The sequence below is a fragment of the Narcine bancroftii genome, chromosome 6 (assembly GCF_036971445.1).
Source record: "Narcine bancroftii isolate sNarBan1 chromosome 6, sNarBan1.hap1, whole genome shotgun sequence".
Lineage (NCBI taxonomy): Eukaryota > Metazoa > Chordata > Chondrichthyes > Torpediniformes > Narcinidae > Narcine > Narcine bancroftii.
Window position 1 is genome coordinate 29,608,076 of NC_091474.1, and position 12,860 is coordinate 29,620,935.

Sequence of the window (12,860 nt, forward strand, 5' to 3'; positions counted from 1 at the left end):
CTCTCCCCTTATGCTTTTTGTTGGTCTGGATTCCTCCTTCAGCCAACATTGTCTGTATTCTGAGATTTCCTGCTTATTCCTTGAAGACAGGCTCGGGCCTGAAACGTTGGCAATATATCTTTGTCTCCTATGGATGCTGAAAGACTGCTGAGTTCCTCCATCATTTCGGTGTGTTTTTAGTTCATTCCACATGCCCAGGTTTCTGCTGACTGGAGCAAACCGAATGAAATAGTCATTGTAAATCACAGCAGGTTTTGTTAACTTTAACTTTGCTTCTGTGTGTTTGTAACTGTTTATGCCAGTTAACAATCTCCTTCGGGCCTAAGTGGAGGGTGTGATGTTCCACTCATTATCGCAAAACAATCTCTTTATTTGAAAGTGATTGAGTTTCTCAATCACTCCCCATTTTGTAGCCTCGTTCCATCCACTTGTAAAATGTCAGAGCAATGTTAAAATACTGAAGCCTTGCGTGAGTTGTTTGTGATTTCTTTTTCTAACCCACCAAATTTGGGTGCATTATCTCTGCTGAATTAGGTTGGCTGTAAATGCACCGTTGTTTTGAGCAAACTGAAAATGGTTGTGGTTTGTAGAGTCCAGTTTTATCATCCCTGAACACTTGTTCAAGGATGAGATGCCCTATTCAGTCAATCCATCCCCAACACACATATTCCAAGTCCCACCACATGACTGGGCCAGTGCCAACAACTTGGATAGCCAGTAATGGGAATCTGGGAGGAGAGCACTATTGTCTGCTATCAGTGAATGAGGAGAGAACCTGGAACAGTACAGCCCAGGAACAGAACCTTTGGCCTACGTATCTGTGCCGAACATGATGCCCAATTTACCGTCTGAGAACATTGCTGCTTGCACATGATCCATATCCTCTATCTGAATCATTTTTATGTGGCAGCCTCTTCATCTCTCCTGCTGGATATGCTTCACCTGACACTCTGTTCCAGACATCCTCCTTCATTTATTTAAAAGAAAATGCCCTATATGTCTCCTTTAAACTTTCCCCTCCTCCCCCACTCCTCACCTTAAACACATGTCCTCTACTTTGTGATGTTTTTGGCCTGGGAAAATTATTCATCTATTCTATCAATGCTTCTGATAAGGGGCAAGGCCATTTAAAAAAAAATGCTTTTAATCATTGTAAATTTAAACTGCAAATCTGGTTTCTGAAAACATTTTGTCTGCTTTTCCGATAGATCCATGCCCCTCAGTGACAGTGCTGCTTCGGGGAATGTCTGGGAGACACGCGTGGACCATGCAACTCCACCACCAGCCAAGAGGGTCTCGAGCAAACCAGAAGGTTTGAATTCTGTGCACCACTGCAAAGTAACAATATTACATTCCAGCAGCAATGTGATTTAATCATTTTCATTGCAATGATAAAAGCAAAATTACATTGAAAACCCATTGAAGGAAACACTGGTATTAGAATGGTGGAAAACTCCACCTGTGGTCGAATGGGTGGGTTTTCACTGTCATTGGGTTGAAATCCTGGAACTTCCCACCCAGCAACACTCTGAGAGCACCTTCACCAGAAAGACCACAGTCGTTCAGCTACCATCTCCAAGTCAGTTGGAGGTGGGCCTCAGTGCCACTGCCTAGCATCCCAAAAATTGACCAATTAGAAAAACCCAAAAGACAATTTCTAAGCACATATATATATTTGTGTAATAGCTGATCCCATATCAAAGTCAACCCCACCCCTATTTTTTTGTCCCCGATGTCCCGGCTGCTGACACCCTGACCACAGATGCATGTCCCAGCCATCCGCCCACGCAAGCTCCTATGCCCCGACCGCAGATCCTCACTTTAGCCGCTCACCTAATCGAGCTCCCGACGCTATTTCTTTCCATGGATACTGCCTTGTTCTGCTTAGTTCCTCCAGCTCTCAGCTTTAGTTTACTCAAGATTCCAGCATCTGTAGTTCTTGCGTGTTTCCTGTTCTTTGTTGCTTTTTCTCTGTTTCCAATGTTTGTTAAACATTCCCTGGAAAAATGCTTCCTTGTGCAAAGCAGTTCAGGGAAAAACACACCCTTGTGCAAAGAATTCTTTGTTTTCAAAGCAAGTGGAAAATTTTTAAATATCAGTTCCTGATGGTGTGGACGATGCGAAGCTCAGCCTCGTGGTTCGAATTGGCTGAGGTAGCAGTCCTCAACCCTAATTGACCACATCCTTCCTGGCAAGAGCACCAATCATCCTGGCATCCTGCTCCTGGTAATTAGCAAATACTCTGCTCGAAAGGGCACATGAAAGTTATGTCATGCTTTGACCGTTTAAAACTGCACCGCCAAATAACATTCTGATGCTTGGAAGTGGAGCGACATGAGAGCAGGATTCAGGAGTGGGTGGGGGTTTTGTGGAGGCGAATATGCATGAGGAGGGTGATTCAAATGTAACATGCAATATTATCCACAGGCATTTGTTCCTGAGCCTCACCCTCCCCCAAAAGATAACATGGGGATCAAGTACAATGTTAAACATCGGCCTTTCCCTGAGGAAGTGGACAAAATTCCATTTGTTAAAGCTGATCTCAGTATCCCAGATCTCCACGATATTGTTACTGATCAGGTAAGAGTGTGAATGGAGACAGGGCACACACATTAAATAATCAAAATTCAAGGTTCAAGATTCAATTTATTGTCATAGTAATAAAACAGTGTCACGAAATTTCCTTTTGCCTGTTGCAAGGCAAACAGATTAATCGTCGGCAGGAATTGCCTAAGCACGTCGGACAGTCAGTCGGGCAGTCAGTGAAAGAAGCAAAAGAGAGTCCCTCAGAGTCACCAAGTGTCTGTAGATTCGCTTCCAGCACTTCTGCAGCCCCTGTAGCCACACAGAGTCCAGTCGAGTTCCAGATCTGAACCTCCAACGCAGTCAGGAACCCCTCAGCACTTCCTCGCATCCCAGTTCCAATACCTGGTACCCCTCCAACCAGTTTGAGCCAGCTTCCAGCAGTCCCCAGCCCTGATGCGAGTCTCCTGACAGCAGACCCCAAAAGCCCACAACTTCCACAGGTTCCTTGCCTCAAGTCGCCAGCAGCCTTCCGCGTGCACTGGTCCCTCAGCCGCAGTCCCCTCACGGATCTGGAATAAAAACAGAACATTTGGGAAGCATTCATAGTCCAGTATGTCTCATGGGATTGATATTTCTGGCTTCTGTAAAATTTTGAATGGATGTTCAGTCAGTGCATTAGCATCCTGTTATTTTCTAGCTAAGCCTGTTGTAGTCTGCACAAGAAAGCTGGAGGAACTCAGCAGGTCTTGCAGAGGAGGTTACGATATATAACCAATTTGTTGGTTGAGGTGGATAGTTGGTTGTGATGTGTGTGTGGTTGGAAGTCCTTCTTCATGGTAAAATATCTTCACCTCCAACAGACACTGGGAGACCTATTGAGTTCCTCCAGCATTCTTGTGTTTTTACTACAATCACAGCATGTGCAGACTTCGTGTTTCAATTATAGTCAACACTTGGCTATATAAATTCCAGAAGCCGTTGTGTTGATTGTTTGCTAAGAACTTTAAAGCTGAAGTGCTGTCAAGTTTAAAAGGACTGACTTTCAGAAAGTTCCTCGGTGTATTCCTCCAAACATTAAACAGTGTGCATTTGCATCAGAGCATTGTTCCTGTTGGGGAAACTGTTCATTTTATTTTAAATCCTGCCATAACTTAAGAATCTACCTGTTGAAGAAATTTGAGAATTTTTTTTTTTGGAATATTTTCTTTTTGATTTTGTAGACTCGAGCATTTCAAACAACACAGGAAAACATTTGTCCCCTTTTACAGAGTATATTATACAGAGTCTTTTGTTTTCCCCTCCTCCCCCTCCCCCCCCCACACCCCAAAATGATAAATCAATAAACACATACTAGGTACAAAAGAAAATAAAGCACAACAGAATAACAATGGTTACAAACAGGTCACAGAAATGATCCAAAGATAATGTAAGCCAAGAAGATACCCAAGCAACCTAAAGCACACTGAGAAAACCAGAAAAAGACAAGCTGGGACTCAGAACCATTTTTTCCATCCTGGCATTCTGGGACTGGCGTGAACTTACCATCCACCGCTCCTCTTTTAAAGAAAGGAATGGGGGGGAGGGGGTTGTAATAATACCTGCTTTCCAATGCACTACAAGTATGGTTGCCACCCTTTAACATGGTGCCATACCTCCCCCTCAGATTGTATGATATTTTCTCCAGGGAAACCAGTTCTGCATCTTCATGTAGTGCTCAACTGTGAGTCAGACTTCCAGGTGACCGCTTTATATTTCCTGGCCACAGCCAAGGTGACCTTTACAAACTGACTGGATATTTGGACCATCTCAAACTCGTATCCTTGATATTCCCCACCAGGAACAGCCATGTGTCAATTTTTGTTCTGAGATTTTTTTTGAAAGGAAATGTCAGTTCCTAGGTAAAAGACAAAAGTCTGCAGACTCTGACTGAAGTAAAAACCACAATCCTGGAGAAACTCTGCAGGATAAACAGTGCACTTAATATAGCAAAGATAAAGATGTATAACCAACGTTTCGGGTATGAGCACCATGTAGGGAGGCACTCGAGTTCACACACCTGCCTACATGAATGGCTCAAGCCCGAAACGTTGGTTATGTATTTTTATCTTTGCTATATAAAGAACACTGTTTGACCTGCTGAGTTTCTCCAGCATTGTGGTTTTTTTTCTTTTGTGTCCTAACTCCTAAGCAGATGTGTGCGCAAATACACCAGCTAAACAGAGGCTTTGATTTGTGGAACAGTGCTGCCACCATGTGTCAGCAAGTGGTAACAATAATGGAGAGCAGTCAATGTCATTCACACCACAAATATATTCATCTAAACAAGCTCATCTAATCTCTAATAAATCAATTCCATATGTGAGCTTTAAGCTCATGCAATGCACCAGACAAACAAAACGTAATCTGATTTGGGATTTAACAAAGCCTCATTCATTGCCCAGCCTCAGTATTCACGTTGGTATGCTATGCACTCTCAGAGGGTATTGGTCAATCATCGTTAGACCGAAGTTGTCTGGACCACACAAGATAATAATGGCAAAATCCCTGTCTAAAGCAAACTGGTGAGCAGGTGGGGTAATTTTCTCTCATTGTGCCTGTAATTATTCTCGGTTGTGGACCACTGTGGAATTTGGCTTTACAGCTTGGTTGCTGGTTTCATGATGCAGAATGATTATGGCACAGGAGGAGGCTGTGTTGGCCCAGCCTGCACCAGTTCTCGACAACAGTCTAGTCATTCCAATCACCCACTGTAAAAACACAGAAATGCTGGAGGGGGAACTCAGCAGGTCTCGCAGCATCCGTAGGAGGGAAAGATACCCTGCAGAAGGGCTCAGGCCTAAACCATCATTCTATGTCTTTATAATAGGCACAAAAGAATATTATGGGATTGCAGGGAAGCATTTAGTTCAGTGAGTGACTTAAAGTGTAGTTCAACATTTTAATTTGTGTATCCTTCGAGTTTTTGATAGCCACTGGTGGTCATGGAACTCATACTATGACAATACCAACAAAAGATGCTGTGCATTTGTTTGTGGCATCTGGCAGGATCTTGTACCATCCAAAGCACTTCACAGTCAACAGGATACTTGGTGTAAGTGCTTCCATAGAGTGGGAAGGTCCCTTGACACTGAACTCTAATTAAACTTTTACAGATGGGAGTTCAACACGAGAAGCTGAAGAAGCTAATGGCCAGTCAAATTCTCTATGAAAACGCATTGGAACAAGTCAGTGAGGAGAGACTGTCCAAAACGCTATTTCCTGATTCAGACACAGAATGCATACCCCCTCCACCAGCCCAGGAATTCCAAACTGCTCGTCTTCTGCTCTCACACTTTGGATTCCTTTCTTTGGAAGCTCTGAAGGTACAGTGTGTTGTTATTCCTGACATCATTTTGGAGCTTTTAGTTAATTCTTTCTTCTCCTTTACAATGCACCTTCGGAGGTTTCTTGCTTTGAGTGGCAAATCAGATTCCATTTCTTATTCAAAACACAAAAAGGTCTTCCAAGGTGAAGGATCCAGGCCAATATGTTGTTCCCTTTTCCTGTGGATGTAGCATGACCTGCTGGGCGTTGGACTCGACCCCAGCATCTGCACACATTTTTGTTTGACCCCCTTTCTCAGAACCATCCTTGAATTTTAGTCCATGGCTCCTGATTTTTACTCAGTGATGAACAAAGTAATGTTTTAAAGAAAATTATTTACAAAACAGATTTTGCCCAGTTTGCTACTGCTACTTGGGAGGGTTTCAACTCGTGAGGCAAACAGGTGGGAGCCAGAATGACAGTTTTTAAGGCAGAGGTGAAATAGAATAGGTTAGTTCAGTGGGCAGTGCAGATGGAGACAAATAGGGAAGTACAAGTAGGTTGGTTGGCTTAACTGTGTTTACTTTAATGCAAGGAGCCTCACTCGAGAAGGTGGATCAAGATATTACCCCACCTCTTCTCTCCACCACCCGCCCCCCCCCCCCCCCCAAGTTGAGGTGAAACTTATAGAGGTCAGTCCTGACCTAGAAGTGATCTCAATGATTCAAAAACCTGAAGCCTCCCACCTCCCCCCCCCCCCCCACACACACACACACACACACACACACACACACACACACACGCTCCAACCACATTCCTTAAATTATTTTAAAACCCTGAAGTAGTCAATATGAAACACTCAAGTCTTCAACATCCCCTTTTACACTACTCAGTAAAAAAGTTACTATTACAAGTCACTTTTTTTGCATTAGGATTGCTGTGAATATTTATTATCTATGTATTTATTGGCTTTTTAGATTCAATTAGTTAACTATTATCATTTGTTTTTACAAGTATCTGTTCAGCTGCAGCAAGTATGAATTTCAGTGCATGTGTCCTTAGTACTATGTGTGAGTCAATGAAGTCATTATCACATTGGTGATCTGCTTAACTACTTACTACTCCATAACCATCTGTGTAGATATTGTCCTGAAGATCTTGCTGTGCTACTTACGAAATATCCAGCTAGAATGCCACAAACTAAACTCAATCACTGCATATCGTGCCGACACACTTGAGCTGATCTTGTTCGTTGTTTTGATTGTCCCCACTGACTACCCCAAACCCTGTCCACTATTGGAGACTTACTCTTTACAACCTTGTCTGTGTCTTTTCCTAGGAGCCAGGGAACAGTCGCCTTCCTCCTCACCTCATTGCACTTGACTCCACTCTTGCTGGGTTTTTTGATGATATCAGCTACCTGGACTTGCTACCATGCAGACCATTCGAAACCGTCTTTGTATTTTATATGAAACCAGGACAGAAAACCAGCCAAGAAGTAAGAACCATGATTGTTCATGAAATGTGAACAAACTCACTGAATTTTAATAATCTTTCGGCTCTGACACCAGGCATAAAGTAAAACCTAATTGTTTGTTGTACAGTAAGTCCTTGAAATTGAGTCTCTATTAAGTTTGCTATATATTTGTATGATCAACTATTTTATAGGGGATAGTCAGTGTCCCCATCAAGAATTCATGTTGATTTCACTGTAGCTTCAGAATAAGTTAAGAGCCAATTTTTGTTTGCACTCATTCAGGCTTCCAAGTTTCACTGGTAATATGTGGTGAGACAAAGGCTCGTGTAATTGGAAGGTGGCGAGGGGGTGGTGAATGTAGAGGAATGAGAGTATGGGCAGGACTTGAACAATCCTGGGGAATGAGATACTCAGACTGCAGATGCTGGAATCTGGAGAAAAAACACTCTACTGGGAGAAGAATTGTCGATACTTTGGGTCAGAACCTATCTTGATGAAGGGTTTCAAAAGATGACTGCAGTTGAAAGATGCACACCAGTCTGCAGACTGCTGGAGACTGGCTGAAGGGGTACCGGGTATTGAAAATGGGATGCAAGAGGGTACCAAGTAAGCTGAAAGTTTCCTGATCGTGTTGGGGGTTTGGATCTGGAACTCAGATTGCTGATGGTTTGGACTGAAGTTGGTGTGGCCGCGGGAGCACTGGAGGTGAATCCATAGACACTTGGTGACTCTGAGGAAACTCTCTTTTGCTTCTCTTTCTATATTACACCTGTTTTATTACATGACAATAAAGGGATATTGAATCTTGAGTTCCTCCAGCAGACTGTTTTTGCTAGAAAATGAGGTGATTGGTTTATTGGTAGTTGTATTCCTTAACAATTTGACAAACCATCAAAGCATCCTATTAATGGTCACTGAACCCTTTAGAATCTCATAGAATATTCCTTTGTTGAAATAAAAAGTAATAGGGGCTTTCTCCCTCTTTTATATATAGTTTAATTTTATATTTGGTTACTTTTCTCATTAATTAATTAATGGTTGATATTGTACTGGGTTTGCAAAATGGCGATAATTTCCTCAGCATTGTAATTTCTAGACAGCGAACCTTCCTGTTTGATGGCTTGTTACACAGAATTCAGTTGTTTTGTCTATAACGAGTGGGAACGAACATAACTTTGTAATTCCTATTTAGAGCACTCCCAGCTGGAGAAGGGAGGTGTAGCTTTAGCTTGTGGCCCTCTTATTGGGTAGTTTTTTGGGTTTGGGGGGGTTGGGAGTGGGGTTAATTTATGTTAGCTTTTTTTTCCCTGAGCAGCTTTTGAGTGGTTGTGGAACTTATCATTTGTTTCTCTGTTACTATTCATGCTATGCTCTATCACCCTCTCTGGGGGGTGCTTGTAAAGGCACAACCAGCTTTCATTTTTAATTTTATTAATCTTAATATTAATATGACTATACATACTATTTTATTTCTTGGAATTTGAATGGCCTTAATCACTATTAATGCACAAAAATATATTTAAAAGATTTCAGGCTGATATTATCTTTGCGCAGGAAATGCACATTCATAAAGAGGACGAATATCATTTTTTTAAATTTTGGAAGGATTTACAATTCCACTCCCTTTCTCAAGCTAAAGTTAGAGGTGTCTTGATTTTTATTGACTCCAAGGTTCCATTTGTACATTTTAATAAAATATCTGATGTTGCTGGAAATTTTTTAATAGTAACTAGTTTATTGGGAAATAAGAAGGTGGTATGCTCTTAATATCAACTGTCCTGAATTTTTTCATATTATTCTCGACCTAATTTGAATGAATTCATGCTGATTATGGGTGGAGATTTCAACGGTGGTTTAGATCCTTCGATTGACAGATCCTCCACCATTCAGATGCTTCCAAATAAATCAGCTCTTTTTTGCTGGATTATGGTTTAGTCGATCTATGGAGATTTTACACCTGAAGGAAAAGAAATTTTCTTTCTTTTCTCATGTATACCATAAATACTCCAGAATAGATTTTTTTTTAATTGATATGTGACTGGTGCCTTTGATGGAGAAATGTGAATACGACGCAATCACTGTTTCTGATCATGTGCCTTTAAAACTTTGTCAAACTCTCCAATGTCACTTACAGAATTCAACAATGGCAGTTCAATTCAACTCTGCTTCAAGAGGAGAAATTAATTAGCCTTATTAAAGATCTGATATCTCTTTTTTTCAGACAAACTCTACTGAAGGAATGTCCAATCTGGTCATTTGGGATGCACTTAAAGCATTTTTACGAGAACAAATAATTTTTTATTCTGCTGGACTTGCTTCACATACTTGGGGTTGAAGTTACTAAAAGATTTATATAAACTAAATTTTTCTCCTCTATTTGAATGTGAGATTGTTTTTGTTTAGATGGTCGCCTTTATTATTATCTTTAATAGGTCGTATTAATACAGTTAAAATGATAAAATTACCTGTTTTTATATTTATTTCAAGCAATTTCAATTTTCACTCTGAAATCTTTTTTTTAAACTAATATTGACTTAAAGGTTTCCTCCTATAATTGGAAAAACAAAAACCCTAGAATTAGTAAATTTCATTTACAAAAAGTGAAAAAAGATGGAGCTAATTTTAGATTTTATTACTGGGCTCCTCATATTTGCTATCTAACTTTTTGGATTTTTTATTCTGATAAACTGGATCATCCATTATGGACAGATTTGGAATTGAGGTCTATACAGCAGTACTCAGTGGCCTCTTTATTGGGGGCCTCTCTTCCATTTAGCTTTTCCAAGATCAATAGGAATATATTTAATCCCATACTCAAACATGTATTGCAAATCTGTTTTTTTTTTGTCTTTTCTGTCTTCATCCAGTGGAGGGGGGACAGTGTTTATACTGTTTGAAGTTTTATCTTGACATCACTCTCTCTCTCTTTCTCTCTCTATACACACACCAACATATTCTATTTTCAGTTTCGTTCTCTTCTTCATTGTACTGTATTTATTATTTTAAAAAATTGAGAAAGAAAGGAATAATATTCAGTTGGCCAGGAGATGATTATGTTCCAGGGTAACTGAATTCTATGAAATGCTTGAATAGTCTGATAATCTTGCTGTTTCCCCTCTCTGGGATATCTCAAATTAGGAAGACATAATGTTCAAAGCAGGGATTCGTCAGTGACTGGGAGATTTTTTCCCTCCAATGAGGCCTGTATATCTTTGGCGTTCCCTGCATACAAGATACATATTTAGTCGTTGAATATATTTAAGAGTGAGATTTATAGATTTTTGGAAGTGTAAAGGAAGCAGAGGATGTGGTGATCTGGTCGCCAAATTGACCTGAAAGCATGGTAATGTACTTGATCCATGTGATAGTACAGATTCTATCGCCAATGTGTATTTGTACAGATGGTAGTTTAGGATGACTGTGATTGGCTGAGAGTGTAGCCACGCCTACTGGAAGGTCTTAAAGGATTGCTCCTAGCCAGACCGGGTCATTCTGGACTGGTCGACCAACTTGTGATACGCTCCACTCTTTTAGTTAATAAAAGCCTTGGTTTGGATCAACAAGTCTTTGGTTCTTTCGACACGCTCTACAATCCACAACCAATATAATTTAAATATTTATTAGATAAATAATTTGTTTAGAATTCAGATACGTACTCGTGTATTATTGTTGCTGGAGTTGACGAGTTATAGGATAAATCAATGCTAGAGCTCAACTCATTAGAATTTTGTTGTTTTGTTTAGACGTATATTTTCAGGCTGGACCCCTTATTTGTCCATATGGTTTAAATGTGGTGCACATTAAATATAGGATGAAGCATTTCAGGTAAGTGCACATCAGGAGGTCTCTGGTTGTGAATTCTGTGCATCATGGAAAAGCCTAGAAAAAAATTGGGCATTTGGCATTCAGCCAAGTTATTCAAAAATAACAAATAAAACGTGCTTTGATCAGATACTCATCCTTATAGACAGCAAAGGTGATTAATTCAAGTGAATACTTTGCTCTCAACCAAACTCCAGCTGTCCTGCTTCTCAAATTGCTCACCTTTATTTTAAGTTTCATTTTTCTCTTTTCCTTGTCTTTTCAGATTCTCAGGAATGTGGAATCTTCTAGTAACGTGCAGTCTAATTTCCTGGAGTTCCTCTTGTCATTGGGTTGGCCGGTGGATGTTGGGAAGCACCCAGGCTGGACTGGTCACGTCTCAACCAGCTGGCAAATTAATGCAGGCAATGACGACGAAGGGAAACAACAAAGTACGCTGACAGGGCAAAAAGGAAATGGGCAATTGGTGGAAATGTGGCTTTCAATTAAAAAAAATCTATATGGAGGGGAAACTTTGACATTTTTCAGTTGATCAAATTTAAATTTGGACATACAGCACGGTAACAGGCCATTTTGGCCCACGACCTCCCGCCGTCCAATTATACTCAATTGACCTACAACCCCCAGTACATCTCGTACAGTGGGAGGAAACTGGAGCCCCTGAGGAAAACTCACGCAGACATGGGGAGAACGTACAAACTCCTTACAGACGGCATGGGATTTTAACCCCGGATTGCTGGCACTGTGTGCTGTGCTATTCGTTTGCCAACAGCGCCACCCTCTTCACCACCTCTTCCTCCCATTCCCCCCTTCATTTCACGATAGGTTTTGATGGAAAGGGATCGAGAGAGCCAGAACTCTCGTGTTTCCTGACTGCTCCCTGAATGGCCTAGCTGGAGTCTAAAGGTTTGCTCTTGCTCTACCTCCTTTGCCAACCTAAATACCCAATTCAACCACCCTTTAATTGTCTATATTGAGAGGAATGCACATCCAAATGTGGCAACTTGTACAGTAATGTAATCCCAATGTGGATAGAGCAAAATCTCAAGATTAAGATTTCTTTATTGTCATGTAATAGCACAGAACATGTAATATTACACAAAGTTGCCTTCTGCCTGCTGTAAGGCAGAGTCTCTTTTATTGTTGTCTGGCACACCTTACAGTAAGAAAGAGAGTCCCTACGGTGTCACTGAGTGTCTGTGGATTCGTGTGCAGCCGCACAGACTCCTATTTGATTCATTGGCAACCCGAGCTCCAGATCCAACCCCCTGACATGGTCAGGAAGTCTTCAGCACCCGAGGCCCTTCTGAAACCCTTCTTGCCCTCAGCACCCTCTCAAATCCTGGCTCCAATACCTAGTTCCCACGAGCCAATCTCCGACAGCCCGTTCCCTGTGTGGGTCCCTCAGCCACTGTAGTCACCATCCTGTAGAGTCATCTCCTTTGATTTTCCTCTTCTATGGATGTGTCCTCCCAATTTCTGATGCTTTACGCTGGTCCGCTGCTCCCTTGGAGTCTGCAACCCCTCTTGGCCGCTGCAGAGTGCAGCCACCTCCATCTTGGGTACAGACATCCACGATTGCAGGATTTACTTACGTACAGTGTTGGCTTCTTTAACACACCATTTGAATCCCGTATGGAGTCACTGGTATTAGCAACGGGCAGTTGAACCCTTTGGATCAGTACTGTGTCTCCACTCTCCCAGGTCTGCACCAGTGCACTGCTGCCTTTAG

General features: G+C 41.4%; 1 protein-coding gene and 1 long non-coding RNA gene across 9 annotated transcripts in view; one reads left to right on the top strand and one right to left on the bottom strand.

Moving 5' to 3' along the window:
* ralgapb (Ral GTPase activating protein non-catalytic subunit beta) overlaps positions 1–12,860 on the top strand; it is a 111,123-nt gene that overhangs the window by 82,981 nt on the left and 15,282 nt on the right. For all 8 annotated transcript variants that reach the window (XM_069884525.1, XM_069884527.1, XM_069884528.1 and 5 more), the window contains 5 exons: positions 1,209–1,312; positions 2,428–2,580; positions 5,679–5,888; positions 7,169–7,327; positions 11,394–11,559. In XM_069884525.1, the coding sequence (XP_069740626.1) occupies positions 1,209–1,312; positions 2,428–2,580; positions 5,679–5,888; positions 7,169–7,327; positions 11,394–11,559 (792 nt within the window). The remainder of the gene's footprint in view (positions 1–1,208; positions 1,313–2,427; positions 2,581–5,678; positions 5,889–7,168; positions 7,328–11,393; positions 11,560–12,860) is intronic.
* LOC138735903 (uncharacterized) lies at positions 1,127–2,143 on the bottom strand. The gene is made up of 2 exons (XR_011339992.1): positions 1,834–2,143; positions 1,127–1,331 (listed from the first exon to the last, which is right to left on the bottom strand). It is a non-coding gene; the product is annotated as an uncharacterized lncRNA (long non-coding RNA).